Genomic DNA, 16,551 nt, shown 5'->3' on the forward strand with positions numbered 1-16,551 from the left:
TCATCAGATGACACTCCTAGGACATCATGTTACACAATACATGCATTTTTTGTTCGATAAAGTTCATATTTATATATAAAAACAGGATTTTACATCGGCGCGTGACGTTCAGAAAATCTTTTCCCTCAAATGCATCCAATGAATCAGCGCGACAATTTACAAAATTACTATTCGAAAACATTGTTAAAATTTAATATTGTCATTCAAAGAATTATAGATTAACATCCCGTGAATGCCACCGCTTTGCCAGATTTAAAAATAACTTTACTGGGAAATCACACTTTGCAATAAACGACGTGGTATGGTCAGAAAAATAGGCTAGGCGATTCATGTTAGCGCCATCTTGGAACCATCAACCATCAAAAATACTATTGTAAATATTGCCTTACCTTTGATTATCTTCATCAGAAGGCACTTCCAGGAATCCCAGGTCCACAACAAATGTAGTTTTGTTCGAAAAAGTTAATAATTTATGTCCCAATAGTTCCTTCTTGCTAGTGCGTTCCGAAGGCTACTCAAAATGTACCGTAGTGCGCGGGACTTGTCGTCACGAATGTGCAAAAAATAAAGCCTTAGGAAGTGCTAAATTATTAATAAGCCCCTGTGTGTTTCAATGGCAAAAGTTTGAAGTGATCTCCACACATCAGATTTCCATTTCCTGTTAGGATTTGTCTCAGGGTTTTGACTGCCATATGAGTTCTGTTGTACTCACAGACACCATTCAAACAGTTTTAGAAACTTTAGGGTGTTTTCTATCCAAATCTACTAATTATGTGCATATTCTAGTTACTGGGCAGGAGTAGTAACCAGATTAAATCGGGTAAGTTTTTTTTATCCGGCCGTGCAAATACTGCCCCCTATCCCCAACAGGTTTTAACCAAATCAATAATGTGCTAGTTAGGTTGTAATCGTTTTGCTGCAGGCTACTCACATTATCATGATGAAACTGTGTGAAATTATATCCAATGTTCTGTAAGCTAGTTGGACAGAAAATGGAATATTGTCGCCATATGTGTAATAGCAATGCTAGCAACATAGGCTAACAAACACAAGTGTTATACTAGCCTATTTCATTACATGTGTAATATTATACTCATAAAGAGATGACATTGGTGCATACCTTTATCTTTGGTGCGTTTCTCGTCTTCTTCTTTCCTCTTTTTCCTAAACTGGGCTCCTGATGGCTTAGACCTTTTCTTATCCATGTGTGATGACTTGGCACTCGAGCATCAATACATTACCCATCCCCCAACACTGTCAACCAAGAGTCAAGACTAAGGCAATTACTAATTGCATTAGTACTGTACCAAGTTAGAGCTGCGCTATTTGATAGATTCCCCCACTACCCCTACCTCGGGTTTCTAGTGGGGAGACCTAAGGTCAACCTACCCATGCCCCCCTCCTCATCTCGTACTTCTGAGTGGGAGACCTTCACAGGCAGTAGCCTGCCTAGCTCACAAACTAGAATCAGGGCACCCACTCCGACAAGGATAATTGACCAACAGTCCCACACGGTGACATGATATCATTGATGTGACATGTAAATAAGCGATAGAAAACCGATCGTGCAAATGTCACCGTTCCCCCAACAATTGTGCTGGTGCCCCGTGCCACCCCTGGCAAGATGCCGCCTTGGGCGGCTGCCCATGTCGCCCATACCTAAATCTGCCACTGCATCAGAAGAAACCTTTGTTGCTTTTATATAATCTCAAATTGAGATATTTATCAAGCTTAATCAAACTCATGGAATGTCTCCTACAACAGTATGGGAATCAATGAAGTCTAATCTAAGGCGCCAAATTATTTCGTACAGCACACTATTTAAGGAAGTGCAATATTCAACACCTAGGGGAATTTACAAATACAATCTTGGATTTGGATATGGCATATTCACACTCTTCATCCGCAGATTTACTAAAACAACGTTTGACACTTCAGACAGAGTTTGATCTTCTTTCAACGCAACAAGCTGAAAATCTAATTAGTAAATCTTGATGCAAAAATTATGAACATGGAGTGAAATCAGGGAAAATGCTAGCACACCAACTGCATCAGAGAACCGCAAATCAAGCCATAACTGAGATAACTGACGAGCTGAGAAATAAATGTATTTAGAGGTCAATTCATGCTTTCATAACTTTTACTCACAATTATACACTTCGGAATCCGCTGGTAGTGCTACCTTACTCGACACCTTCTTTGAGAACTTAGATATCCTACAGTTAAACCTGAGATAGCTGCTGAATTAGAAGAACAGTTCTCTGTAGAAGATATTATGTTGGCAATTAAATCTATGCAGTGTGGTAAATCCCCTGGAACTGACAGATTTCCGAGCAAATTCTTGAAAAAATTCTCAGATCAACTCTCTCCTCTCTTGCTTTCCCTATTTGAGAAATCATTCTCCTCAAACTCTTTACCCTTAACAATTAGACAAACATGTAAACTCAGCTAAAAAAGAAACATCCCTTTTTTAGGACCCTGTCTTTCAAAGATCATTCATAAAAATACAAATAACTACACAGATCTTCATTGTAAAAGGTTTAAACACTGTTTCCCATGCTTGTTCAATGAACCATAAACAATTAATGAACATGCACCTGTGGAACAGTCATTAAGACACTAACAGCGTACAGACAGAAGGCAATTAAGGTCACAGTTATAAAAACGTAGGACACTATAGAGGCATTTCTACTGATTCTGAAAACACCAAAAGAAAGATGCCCAGGGTCCCTGCTCATCTGCGTGAATGTGCCTTAGGCATGCTGCAAGGAGGCATGAGGACTGCAGATGTGGCCAGGGCAATAAATTGCAATGTCGGTACTGTGAGATGCCTAAGACAGCGCTACAGGGAGACAGGATGGACAGCTGATCATCCTTGCAGTGGCAGACCACGTGTAACAACACCTGCACAGGATTGGTACATCTGAACATCACACCTGCGGGACAGGTACAGGATGGCAACAACAACTGCCCGAGTTACACCAGGAACGCAAAATCCCTCCATCAGTGCTCAGACTGTCTGCAATAGGCTGAGAGAGGCTGGACTGAGGGCTTGTAGGCCTGTTGTAAAGCAGGTCCTCACCAGACATCACCGGAAACAACGTCGCCTATGGGCACAAACCCACCGTCGCTGGACCAGACAGGACTGGCAAAAAGTGCTCTTCCCTGATGAGTCGCGTTTTTTTCACCGTTTTTTCACCGTTTTTCACAATTATCGTCAAAGGAATGAGCGTTACCCCGAGGCCTGTACTCTTCAGCGGGATCGATTTTGAGGTGGAGGGTCCGTCATGGTCTGGGGCAGTGTGTCACAACATCATCAGACTGAGCTTGTTGTCATTGCAGGCAATCTCAATGATGTGCGTTACAGGGAAGACATCCTCCTCCCTCATGTGGTACCCTTCCTGCAGGCTCATCCTGACATGACCCTCCAGCATGAAAATTCCACCAGCCATACTGTTCGTTCTGTGCGTGATTTCCTGCAAGACAGGAATGTCAGTGTTCTGCAGGGCCAGCGAAGAGCCCAGATCTCAATCCCATTCAGCATGTCTGGGACCTGTTGGATCGGAGGGTGAGGGCCAGGGCCAGGGCCATTCCCCCCAGAAATGTCCGGGACCTTGCAGGTGCCTTGGTGGAAGAGTGGTGTAACATCTCACAGCAAGAACTGGCAAATCTGGTGCAGTCCATGAGGACTGCACTGCAATACTTAATGCAGCTGGTGGCCACACAATGCAGCCATAGGGGAGGAGTAAAGAACTTTGATCCAGGACATAAAATTGGGACTGAATCCAAATTGTTTGAGAGTATAAAATAGATAATCCCACTTCTCCCGATCAAACGCCTTCTCAGCATCAAGTGATAACAATAGCTCTGTAGTGTCTCTCAGCCTATTGCAGACAGTCGGAGCACTGATGGAGGGATTGTGCGTTACTTTTGATTTTAACCCACCCCCCCTTTTTTGTTCAGGGACACATTTTATGTTAGTCACATGTCTGTGGAACTCGTTCAGTTTAGTCACATGTCTGTGGAACTTGTTCAGTTTATGTCTCAGTTGTTGAATCGTGTTATGTTCATTGAAAATAAACGCAGTTGACAGTGAGGATGTTTCTTTTTTTGCTGAGTTTATTTAACTTGTTATGAAAAAGGAAAAAAAAACTTGTGCTGTTCATATATGCCAATTTCTTTACTGAATTGCGATGTAAAGATACTTTCTAGGAGTATTGCCTGCCGCTCCCTCATTATCTCTACAAACTGGTTTCATTAAAAAGCATCATTCTTTTTTCAACATCAGATGTCTTTATAATATACTTTATAATCCCTCTTCATCTGACACTCCAGAGCTATTGTTATCACTTGATGCTGAGAAGGCGTTTGATCATCTATTTTATACTCTCAAACAATTTGGATTCAGTCCCAATTTTATGTCCTGGATCAAAGTTATTTACTCCTCTCCTATGGCTGCAGTGTGCACAAACAATAACCTTTCATCTTATTTCCAACTTATTTCCAATGTGGGACAAGACAAGATTGTCCTCTATCCCCTCAGCTGTTTGCCATCGAAATTGAGACATAACAATATGTAATAACACCACTATCAAAGGTATTCGAAGAAGGGGCTTAGACATGCTTTTATATATGTCCAACCCTTTAACTGGGATCCAGGTTCTACTAAAGACATTTAGTAAAATATCCGGGTATAAGGTTAATCTACAAAAAAGTGAATTGATGCCTATTAACCCTGCCTTAGTCTGTGCAAAAATTGCATTAGCTGAGCCTGTTTCCAAATACACTAGAAACACTATTGTGAAACATTCTCTATAAATGTGCACAGTTCAGGCGATCGTTTGGTCTCAGTGAATTTTCAACTTATTAAAGAACCATACATTCTCTCAGAACCATACTGTAACGGTCTTCGTCGTCCTCAGATGAAGGGGAAGAGAAATCAGACCAAAATGCAGCGTGGTAAGTGTTCGTCATTTTTAATGATAAAACTGAACACTAAATCCGACAAGCAAAACAAAAGAACAACCGAACAGTCCCGTCAGGTGCAAAACACTAAACAGAAATTATCTACCCACCAACCCCAAAGGAAAACAGGCTGCCTAAGTATGACTCCCAATCAGCGACAACGAAGTACAGCTGTCCCTGATTGAGAGCCACACCAGGCCAAAACAAAGAAACACAAAGCATATAAAAAAGGACATAGAATGCCCACCCCAACTCACGCCCTGACCAACCAAAATAGAGACATAAAAGGATCTCTTAAGGTCAGGGCGTGACACATACATTCTCTCATTATCAGACCGGGTGTTTCATATCTGGTCTGGAAAAGGGATCTCCTCACTGAACGACTTGTACATTGATATGGATTTGACATATTTTTAGCATTTAGTACAAAAGTTCAATATTCCTAGATCCCATTTCTTTAGATACCTGCAATTGCGTAGTTTTGTATTTTCATACTCTAGTCACTTCCCATCACACCCACCTACCTCCCTTCTAGATTATATTTTTAAAGTGAACCCTTATTTCAATGGGGCGATATGCTTGAACTATGAGAAGAACCAATGGGAAGAGGATTTAGGTGAACAACTTTCAGATGAAACTTGGCAGAGTATGCTTCAGATAATACTTTCTTCATCTATGTCTAAGACATGCTGTAATTCAATTTAAAATAGTTCATCGGCTACATTGGTCAAAGGCAACATTATCCAAGATTAGACCAGAAATAGATCCCACTTGTGACCGATATAAGCAGGCTCTTGCTACTTTATTACATGTTTATTTACATGTTTTTGTGCACAACATTTTAGAGAAATAAGCTATTTGTGCATATGACATTTTTTTGGGATCTTTTATTTCAGCTCATGAAACATGGGACCAATATAAAGGACAGATTTCCACCAGTCTAATGTCCATTGCTCATGTTTCTTGGCCCTAGCAAGTCTCTTCTTCATATTGGTGTCATTTAGTAGTGGTTTCTTTGCAGCAATTTGACCATGAAGGCCTGACTCATGCAGTCTCCTCTGAACAGTTGATGTTGAGATGTGTCTGTTACTTGAACTCTGTGAAGCATTTATTTGGTCTGCAATCTGAGGTGTAGTTAACTCTAATGAACTTAACCTCTGCAACAGAGGTAACTCTGGGTCTTCCTTTCCTGTGGCGGTCATCATGAGAGCCAGTTTCATCATAACGCTTGATGGTTTTTGCAACTGCATTTGAAGAAACTTTAAAACTATTTGCAATTTTCCAGATTGACTGACCTTCATGTCTTCAAGTAATGATGGGTTGTAATTTCTCTGTGCTTATTTGAGCTGTTCTTGCCATGATATTGACTTGGTCGTTTACCAAATAGTGCTATCTTCTGTATACCACCCCTACCTGCCTACATGTGTTAATTGGTTGAGAGAATGCCATAAGTGTGAAAAGCTGTCATCAAGGCAAAGGGTGGCTACTTTGAAGAATCTCCAATTTAAAATATATTTAACACTTTTTTGGTTACTACGTTATTCCTTATGTGTTATTTCATAGTGTTGATGTCTTCACTATTATTATAATAATAATCATTATTATTATTATGTGTCCAAACTTTTGACTGGTACTGTATCTTCCAAAAATCCTTTGAAACAATGTGAAGTAGGTCAAAACTGTCAGCGCATTGGCTTCAAAACAGCGGCCCCTGTGGAAGGCTGACATTTATTGTCATGAATCTTTCACTGGAGGCAGAACTGAGTGATTTCCACTAGATAGTCCAGCAGCAAAGTTAAAATTGGCTTTTATCGTAAAAATGTATGAAAACAAAAATTTGCTTTTTGGTTTAATTTAAGGTTAGGGATAGGCAGGTTTAAAATAAGATTATATGACTTTGTGGCTGTGCCAGCTAGTGACCATTGGTCTCTATCATAGTGTCCTAGTGTATGTACAGGGTCTTGCACAGGCTCTTACTTTATGTGTACACTACTAAATGTTTAACCTGGTCCCAGATCTGTTTGTGCATTGGCATGACGACGAGCATAGGAGTTCGATATACAGCACAAAAAGGCCTTGGACCAGTCTACTGTTATGCGTAACAGGCTCTTGTGGGTCAGTCATTGATTAGCCATGTCATCAGTGACTTCCAGCCTTAGAGACTCCTTGAAATCTGACTAGGCTCTTTTTTTTCTACTTCTAGGTGCACTTCAGATGGAATCTCTAAAGGAGCTTGGTTGAACCGTTCCAGCATCATCTTCGCAGGGAATGACAAGTGGTCCGTGGACCCCCGTGTGTCCATCGTATCGAGTGGGGGGGAGTACAGCCTGCAGATACAGAAAGTGGACGTGACTGACGACGGCTTGTATACCTGCTCTGTTCAGAGCGAGCGCAATCCAAAGCCAAAGCACCTTCATCTAGTCGTTAAAGGTATCTGACTTTTTAACATATCATGGGTACACCACCCTGCATCACACTGTGTTTTTTTAAATAATTGAGTGGGGTCTGGAATTATTCCATCCCTTCATAAAGATGAGCAAAAAAGACTGTATAAAATAAATAATACATACCGAAGCCTAATACCGAAGCCTAATATATTGACATATATTTCAAATGCTTACGGTATGTACTCATATTTTAAATAAATAGATCTAAATAGATTTATTATTTAAATATGTCCATATACAATATGTCACATATATTTCATAAATATATTCATAGTGATGTCGAGAGTTCCAGGCGAGAGTATCTGCTGGCTTCGCGCTTGACTGTCGCTTCTTCCTGGTACCTGTTTAGTAACAGTGTTGATTGTTTATTCATTAACTTTGATTTGATAGTGCTTTGTCTGTTTTTCGGTAAGTCTCTGTTTTTGTCAACTTTTCTGCTCTTTATTCATGTTTTTGTTTAGTCTGATGTATTGTTTTCACTGCTGTTTTTTGTTTTTCTTTTCATTCCTACAATTGTAAAGTGACTTTGGGTCCTTGAAAAGTGCTATATAATAAGTCCTATGTATTATTATTATTATTATTTACATATTGGATTTTGGCTGTTTTTATATGATATGTTTATATTTTTGACAGAAGCCCAGCTAGTTTGTACAGTGGTTGCTCCACTAAAGGTTTTGCAATTATGCTGCGATACTTAGAGGTAATTTGTGGTTCAGTACGGTACCCTGTGTCACCACTTCATTGCTCCAGACCAGCACAAGGGGGAGATAGAGCACTGATTATGCTTTTGGGTCCTACTGTGTCTCTAACTGACAATGAATTGGTGACATAAACCTAAATAGAAACGGATAATTCTGCACGACTTCAAGATTACTTACTAAAACTGTTGTTACACTAAGGTTTTTATTATTTTATTTTGTTACGATTATTTTGCTCTTACAGTAGTACTGTAAGCCACTCCCGACCGGTCACCTTGTACAGCGCCTGAGTGGCGCAACAGTCTAAGACACTGCATAACAGTGCAAGCTGTGCTGCTACAGATGCTGGTTCAATACCTGTGCTGGCCTTGACTGTAAGACCCATGAGGTGACTGTTGGTTTTTGGTTTCTCTCCCTCTAAAAACAGGAATGAATTCTAAATAACAAACTGGCTTTATTTACAAATTAGTAACAATGTCTCACCCCATGTTCAAGAATGGCCTTTTCTCCTTCTTTTTACGTTATTTGAAAACGAAATATCCAAAATATTGTTATTTTTTAAGCAAAGCGATTATTATTATAAATCTAGAATTATATGAAAGCCCCTTGGATATTCTTACAGATATATTATTAACCCTGTTTTTAGCAGGACAATATATTTTGGCCATATTGGTCTTGGCTCCTGAGTGCCGCACAATGGGATTGCCTTGCAGTTCTCCAGCTGTATCCACTGAAAGCGCGCGAGGTTCAAGGCACAAGGGTAGGAGGCACGGGATGGGCCACAGAGCCGCGCACAGGACACATATTCTTAGCTAAATAGCCCAGTACTGTGTAGCCTACACCCGACCGTCATGTTGTACAGTGCCATAATTTTCGTTCCATCCTAACGGAAACCCAGAGGGTTTTTCATTTTTCTTGGAATATAAACACCCTAATATTAATCAAATTAATCCTAAACTCTAAAAGTAATTGGAAAGGTAGATACAATTTTTTGCGACATTGTGATTACAATAAAGAATGTAAACAAGATGCTTTGTTTTTATTTGTAGTGGTGATGGACAGCTGGTGGCATTTTGAAAACAGGTTTTCAAGCACATGTAGCCTGATTAGCAGGACAATAGACTCTTTATAGCCTGGCTACTGTAGGTGTGAACATCCCCCTATCTGCAATGTATTCGATGCTTAAGTACTCTGAAGTGTTACATTTCTAACTCAAAACAGCAGTACAGTATTTCTTCATCAACATCTTTATGCTTTTGTTAACCTCTCTGGGCTAGGCGGGACGAATTCGTCCCACCTACGTAACAGCCAGTTGAATCCTGTGGCGCGATTTTCAAAACCTTTGAAATGCTATTACTTCAATTTCTCAAACATATGACTATTTTACAGCTATTTAAAGACAAGACTCTCCTTTATCTAACCACACTGTCCGATTTCAAAAAGGCTTTACAGCGAAAGCAAAACATTAGATTATGTCAGCAGAGTACCCAGCCAGAAATAATCAGACACCCATTTTTCAAGCTAGCATATAATGTCACAAATACCCAGAAGACAGCTAAATGCAGCACTAACCTTAGATGATCTTCATCAGATGACACACCTAGGACATTATGTTATACAATACATGCATGTTTTGTTCAATCAAGTTCATATTTATATCAAAAAACAGCTTTTTACATTAGCATGTGACGTTCAGAACTAGCATACCCCCTGCAAACTTCCGGGGAATTTGCTAACAATTTACTAAATTACTCACGATAAACGTTCACAAAAAGCATAACAATTATTTCAAGAATTATAAATACAGAACTCCTCTATGCACTCGATATGTCCGATTTTAAAATAGCTTTTTGGTGAAAGCACATTTTGCAATATTCTAAGTACATAGCCCAGCCATCACGGGCTAGCTATTTAGACACCCGGCAAGTTTAGCCTTCACCAAAATCAGATTTACTATAACAAAAATGTTCTTACCTTTGTTGTCTTCGTCAGAATGCACTCCCAGGACTGCTACTTCAATAACAAATGTTGGTTTGGTCCCAAATAATCCATCGTTATATCCGAATAGCGGCGTTTTGCGTTCCAGAAACTATCCGAAATGGTAAATCAGGGTCGTGCGCATGGCGCAATTCGTGACAAAAAAATTCTAAATATTCCATTACCGTACTTCGAAGCATGTCAACCGCTGTTTAAAATCAATTTTTATGCAATTTATCTCGTAAAAAAGCGATAATATTCCGACCGGGAATCTCCTTTTCGGCAAACAGAGGAAAAATCAGAAAGACGGGGGCGGCCAGGGCACACGCCTAAGCCCACAGTCCCTTGATCGGCCACTTGAGAAAGGCGATAATGTGTTTCAGCCTGGGGCTGGGATGATGACATTCAGGTTTTTCCCGGGCTCTGAGCGCCCATGGAAGACGTAGGAAGTGTCACGTTAGAGCAGAGATCCTTTGTAAAAGATAGAGATGGCAAAGAAGTTCAAGAAATGGTCAGACAGGCAACTTCCTGTAAAGGAATCTCTCAGGTTTTGACCTGCCATTTGAGTTCTGTTATACTCACAGACACCATTCAAACAGTTTTAGAAACTTTGGAGTGTTTTCTATCCAAAGCCAATAATTATATGCATATTCTAGTTACTGGGCAGGAGTAGTAACCAGATTAAATCGGGTACGTTTTTTTATCCAGCCGTGAAAATACTGCCCCCTAGCCATAACAGGTTAAATAACGTGCCATAGAATTCTGCGGCACCACGCAAGCTATGCTGCAGTACACTGCAGCTTTTAAAGGACGAACCACCGTAGTTTCAAATGGAGGTCGCTAGCAAATGTTTTCAATGCTACAGGAGCTGTGTTTATTTTGCTCTATTCTGGGACAATGTGTTCAGTCTGGACTTTCAATGTAGCAACTGTTTGCTTGCAGAGGACTACAGGGGCGAAGTGGCTACTCTTAGAAAACTAGTAGCGAACTTACACAAGCTACTGGGGAATCCACATCCGCCTACTTTCTCTTTCTCTTCTACTCCAGAAGCTGGACAATGCTCTGGCCTGGTGGGAGTGTTGCCACCATGTCGTCTCTCCACAGCCGACTTACCAGTGTTCTGCAGGGATCCCACTGCGAAGGGGTCTCCCCATTCCCTGGAGAATGGAGTTAGTAGTAGGATGCTTCTGGATGACTTAGTGGATGTTCCTATTCTTGACCTTACCAACCAGCCATGGAGGCACGTCTCTCGTCGTGGAAGTCAACAGCGGCGGCCTTTGGCAATAGTGGCATCCTTGGTGGTGGGAAGCCCGGACCGGGTACAAACTTCAAACAGCTTCGCCACCTTGGATCCTGGGGTTCTAGCGCCTTAATCCCTGCATGGTTTTGTTTCAATATCAGATCCAGAGGTACCTGCCAATGCCTTTGTCCCCAGTTCTGTCTCTACATTGAAGCATTGACTGATCAAATCAAGCTCCTCAAAGGTATTTACTCCCATTAAATATATCATTCTGCCACAGCTTCCCATGTTGATAGGGGTATTATAAATAGTAATTCTGTGGCTGTTTAATTTAATTTCCATTGATAGCTCTGTTAGCTCCCATAAGGAACCCACTGTTATTAGCTCCAAATATGCTATAAATAGTTGTATATCAAGCTATCATATTGCTACATGTGCTCATAAGCATACGGGTATTGTCAACAGTAATCTTGTGTACATTTACCTGAATCTACTATTAGTTTGACTCCCGAGTGGCGCAGTGTTCTAAGGCATATCAATGCTAGAGGCGTCACTACAGACCCAGGTCTGATCCCGGGCTGTATCACAACCGGCTGTGATCGGGAGTCCCACAGGGCGGCGCACAATTGGCCCAGTGTCGTCCTGGTTAGGGGAGGGTTTGACCGGAGGGGCTTTACATGTAGGCGTCATTATAAGTAAGAATTTGTTCTGAACTGACTTGCCTAGTTAAATAAAGGCTAAATGTTGAATCCAATCAGAAAGCCAATTGTGGCAAGCTCATCCAGTTCTATTGACTCTTGTGTCACCATGGATACTCCTGATGTTTTCATATCTCGCAGAGGGCTTGGACTGTTACCTATATAGTGCCTTCTGAAAGTATTCAGACCCCTTGACATTTTCCACATTTTGTTACGTTACAACCTTATTCTAAAATGTATTCAATAAAATAAATTAATCAGCAATCTACACACAATAACCCATAAAGACACAGCTAAAGCAGGTTTATAATTTTTTGCAAATGTAATCATAAAAAAAAGATACCTTATTAACGTAAGTACTCAGACCCTTTGCTATGACTCTCAAAATTGAGCTCAAGTCCATCCTGTTTCCATTGATCATCCTTGAGAGGTTTCTACAACTTGATTGGAGTCCAACTGTGGTAAATTCAATTGATTGGACATGATCTGGAAAGGCACACACCTGTCTATATAAAGGGCTCACAATTGACAGTGCATGTCAGAGCAAAAACCAAGCCATGAGGTCAAAGGAATTGTCCGTAGAGCTCCGAGAGAGGATTGTGTCAACGCTCAGATCTGGGAAAAGGTACCAAAAAATGTCTGCAGCATTGAAGTCCCCAAGAACATAGTGGCCTCCATCATACTTAAATGAAATACGTTTGGAACCACCAAGACTCTTTCTAGAGCTGACCGTCCGGCCAAACTGAGCAATTGGGGGAGAAGCGCCTTGGTCAGGGTGGTGACAGAGCTCTAGATTTTCTCTGTAAAGATGTGAGAACCTTCCAGAAAGACAACCATCACTGCAGCACCCCACCAATCAGGCCTTTATGGTAGAGTGGCCAGACAGAAGCCAATTGGAAACCTGGCACCATCCCTACGGTGAAGCATGTTGGTGGCATTATCATGCTGTAGGGATGTTGTTCTAGTCAGGATCAAGGCAAAGATGAACAGAGCAAAGTACAGAGAGATATTTGATGAAAACCTGCTCCAGAGCACTAAGGACCTCAGACTGGGGCAAAGGTTCACCTTTTAACAGGGCAACGACCGTAAGCACACAGCCAAGACAACACAGGAGTGGCTTCAGGACAAGTCTCCAAATGTCCTTGAGTGGCCCAGCCAGAGCCCAGACTTTAACCCGATCTAACATCTCTGGAGAGACCTGAAAATAGCTGTGCAGCAACGCTCCCCATCCAACCTGACAGAGCTTGAGGATCTGCAGAAAATAATGGGAAACTCCCCAAATACAGGTGTGCCAAGCTTGTAGCGTCATACCAAAGAAGATTCGATGCTGTAATCGCTGCCAATGGTGCTTCAACAAAGTACTGATTAAAGGGTCTGAATACTTATGTAATTATAATATTTCATTGTTTTATTTTTACTAAATTAGCAACAATTTCGAGAAACCTGTTTTTGCTTTGTCATTATGGGGTATTGTGTGTAGATTGATGAGGGGAAAAAAACTAATTAATCAATTTAAAAATAAGGCTGTAATGTAACAAAATGTGCTCTCTTAGCATCTACTGTATGTCCCCAAAATGTGTGAGCTGTAAAAGTGTGTGGGGAAATTGGGGCCGAAGGGCCAAGAGGCGAAGCCAATCTTTGGCTTTGTTGGCGAAAAGGCGCCATATTACTCAGTGCCGAATGGCCAAGAGGAGAAGACTGAGGGACTGGTGAGGGAGGCAAAGTCTGAAACCTATCATCTTCACTCCTTTCTGTTCTTGGCTCCAGTTGCTTGGTTGTGTTGTCACGCTGTAGTGCGTGACCGTTCTGGAATTCCACCAGATTGTACCTAAGGGTGGTATTCTGCTGCATCGCAGAGTCCACTTGAGCACTTAGAGTACTGATTTTGGACATGTGAGTGTCACAATTGCTCCTTTCGGTCTCAAACTTATCTGTCATGGTTTGCAGATAGAGGTCTTGAGTACGGAGTGAGAGATTCAGTGATGAGATTTCCTCCGCTTGTTTAGAAATCAATATTTCAATCTTCAACACCTGAGTTCTCTCATTATTCAGTTGGTCAGCGACTTCAAAGAGTTCTGCTGACCTGTCATCCAACTTAGTCATTATGTTAATTAACTGACCGTCTTTGTTGAACTACAAATGCTGCAGACCAGTGTTACTTTGAGTAACGCTCAACAAAACTGCATGCATGTTATCAAGTCTTGCGCTCCTGTTTGTAGATAACTCATCAGATTTGATCAAATCAAATCAAAGTTTATTTGTCACGTGCACCGAATACAACAGGTGTAGACCTTACAGTGAAATGCTTACTTACAGGCTCTAACCAATAGTGCAAAAAAGGTATTTGGTGAACAATAGGTAAGTAAAGAAATAAAAACAACAGTAAAAGACAGTGAAAAACAGTAGCGAGGCTATATACAGTAGCGAGGTTATAAAAGTAGCGAGGCTACATACAGACACCGGTTAGACATGCTGATTGAGGTAGTATGTACATTAATGTATAGTTAAAGTGACTATGCATATATGATAAACAGAGAGTAGCAGCAGCGTAAAAGAGGGGTTGGGGAGGGGGCACACAATACAAATAGTCCGGGAAGCCATTTGATTACCTGTTCAGGAGTCTTATGGCTTGGAGGTAAAAACTGTTGAGAAGCCTTTTTGTCCTAGACTTGGCACTCCGGTACCGCTTGCCATGCGGTAGTAGAGAGAACAGTCTATGACTGGCGTGGCTGGGGTCTTTGACAATTTTTAGGGCCTTCCTCTGACGCCGCCTGGTGTAGATGGCAGGCAGCTTAGCCCCAGTGATGTACTGGGCCGTACGCACTACCCTCTGTAGTGCCTTGCGGTCGTAGGCCGAGCAATTGCCGTACCAGGCAGTGATGCAACCAGTCAGGATGCTCTCGATGTTGCAGCTGTAGAACCTTCCTGAGGGGGAATAGGCTTTGTCGTGCTATCTTCACGACTGTCTTGGAGTGTTTGGACCATTCCAGTTTGTTGGTTATGTGGACACCAAGGAACTTGAAGCTCTCAACCTGCTCCACTACAGCCCTGTTGATGAGAATGGGGGTGTGCTCGGTCCTCCTTTTCCTGTAGTCCACAATCATCTCCTTAGTCTTGGTTACGTTGAGGGATAGGTTGTTATTCTGGCACCACCCGGCCAGGTCTCTGACCCCCTCCCTATAGCCTCCCTATAGCCTGTCTCGTCGTTATCGGTGATCAGGCCTACCACTGTTGTGTCGTCTGCAAACTTAATGATGGTGGCATCTAGTTTGGCGTGGATATCATCATATTTAGCTTTGGCTAAATCGAGTTGATCCTGTAAAATACGATTTTGTTCCTGTAGAAGATGATTTAGTTGAAGAGTTTGTGCTCGTTCGTCATAAGTTTTTGCAATTACATTTAATTGTTTAGTTTTCAAACGCAGTTCCATAGCTAGCAGAATTTTTCCCTTTTCTGCATTTGTCATCAGGTTCCCGGTTCTCTCCACCTGTCCCTTTATGTCTCCTGTTACTTGCTCGTGTTTCAGCTGTGCACTGCTGTATTGGACCGATGCCAATCTCAGATGGCAAGACATCAGGGCTAGACTGGAGAGAACCTTTACAAGGCCTGAGCACGATGGTTGATTTTGGAGAGCGTTGTTCGCAATTTCTGCTATTTTTCCGCTAATGCCATAATTAGTGTTGGTATCGCTGCTGTGGTCAGAGATCAATCCATTTATGGGTGGAGGTTCACTAATTAGTGGGCGAGTGGGGATTACCTACTCTGATATCTTGCACATTATTAGAACATTTGAAAGGAAAAAAATGTAATTCCTAATTGTCCAAAGTTTTTTGAATTAATTAATCAATGATAATGATTAATCATACCTGGATAGGCTATCTGGGAATGAAACTTTAATTAACCTGGGAAGTTGGTTCATCTAGGTCACTATTGGAAAGTTTAAAATGTCTCATTTAATTGGAAGAATCTTAAGGTATGTTCGACAATATAACTTATTAAATTGACTGATACGATGATATCCAATCAATTGAGTGTCTGGATTATCATGTGTAAACAGTAGTTCAAATGTTAGGGTACATTCACCACTAGGTTTACATATCCCTAAGGCCACATATCCCTAAGGCCTCCACTGGAGGCGGGACTTCCGTCAGTGCTGGGGTTTACTGAATGTGCTTTGCAAAAGCACATTTTACTGATTGATCATTTTTAATGATAAATCAAACCTGTACTGGCTAATCGTCACCACCAGAGGTCACTGAAAGCACACACTGAAATCAAACAGAAGTTCAAAGGGCGGGACTTCCTTCGCACAAGGAGGAAGAAATTCAATGTGACACAAGAAAACAAATGGCTGCTGTTCCCCTCTTAGCTGTAGCATCTCGTGCCAGCTAGCTATTCGTATACTGTTCCACAGCACAAATAATTCCATACACATGGAAAGGGGGTTTTACTAGTGACGTCTCACATTAACCCATTCAGCATACTCTTTGCTTGTATTATATTACCGGAGCTCACGGTACATAAAA

At 41.4% G+C, this 16,551-nt stretch overlaps 1 protein-coding gene across 2 annotated transcripts in view; it reads left to right on the forward strand.

Moving 5' to 3' along the window:
• Window positions 1-16,551, forward strand: part of negr1 (neuronal growth regulator 1) — a 449,277-nt gene that overhangs the window by 152,544 nt on the left and 280,182 nt on the right. For both annotated transcript variants that reach the window (XM_014215672.3, XM_014215673.3), the window contains exon 2: window positions 7,169-7,395. In XM_014215672.3, coding sequence (XP_014071147.1) covers window positions 7,169-7,395 — 227 coding nt within the window. The remainder of the gene's footprint in view (window positions 1-7,168; window positions 7,396-16,551) is intronic.

The sequence above is a fragment of the Salmo salar genome, chromosome 10 (assembly GCF_965601325.2).
Source record: "Salmo salar chromosome 10, fSalSal1, whole genome shotgun sequence".
In the NCBI taxonomy this organism is placed as follows: Eukaryota; Metazoa; Chordata; class Actinopteri; order Salmoniformes; family Salmonidae; genus Salmo; species Salmo salar.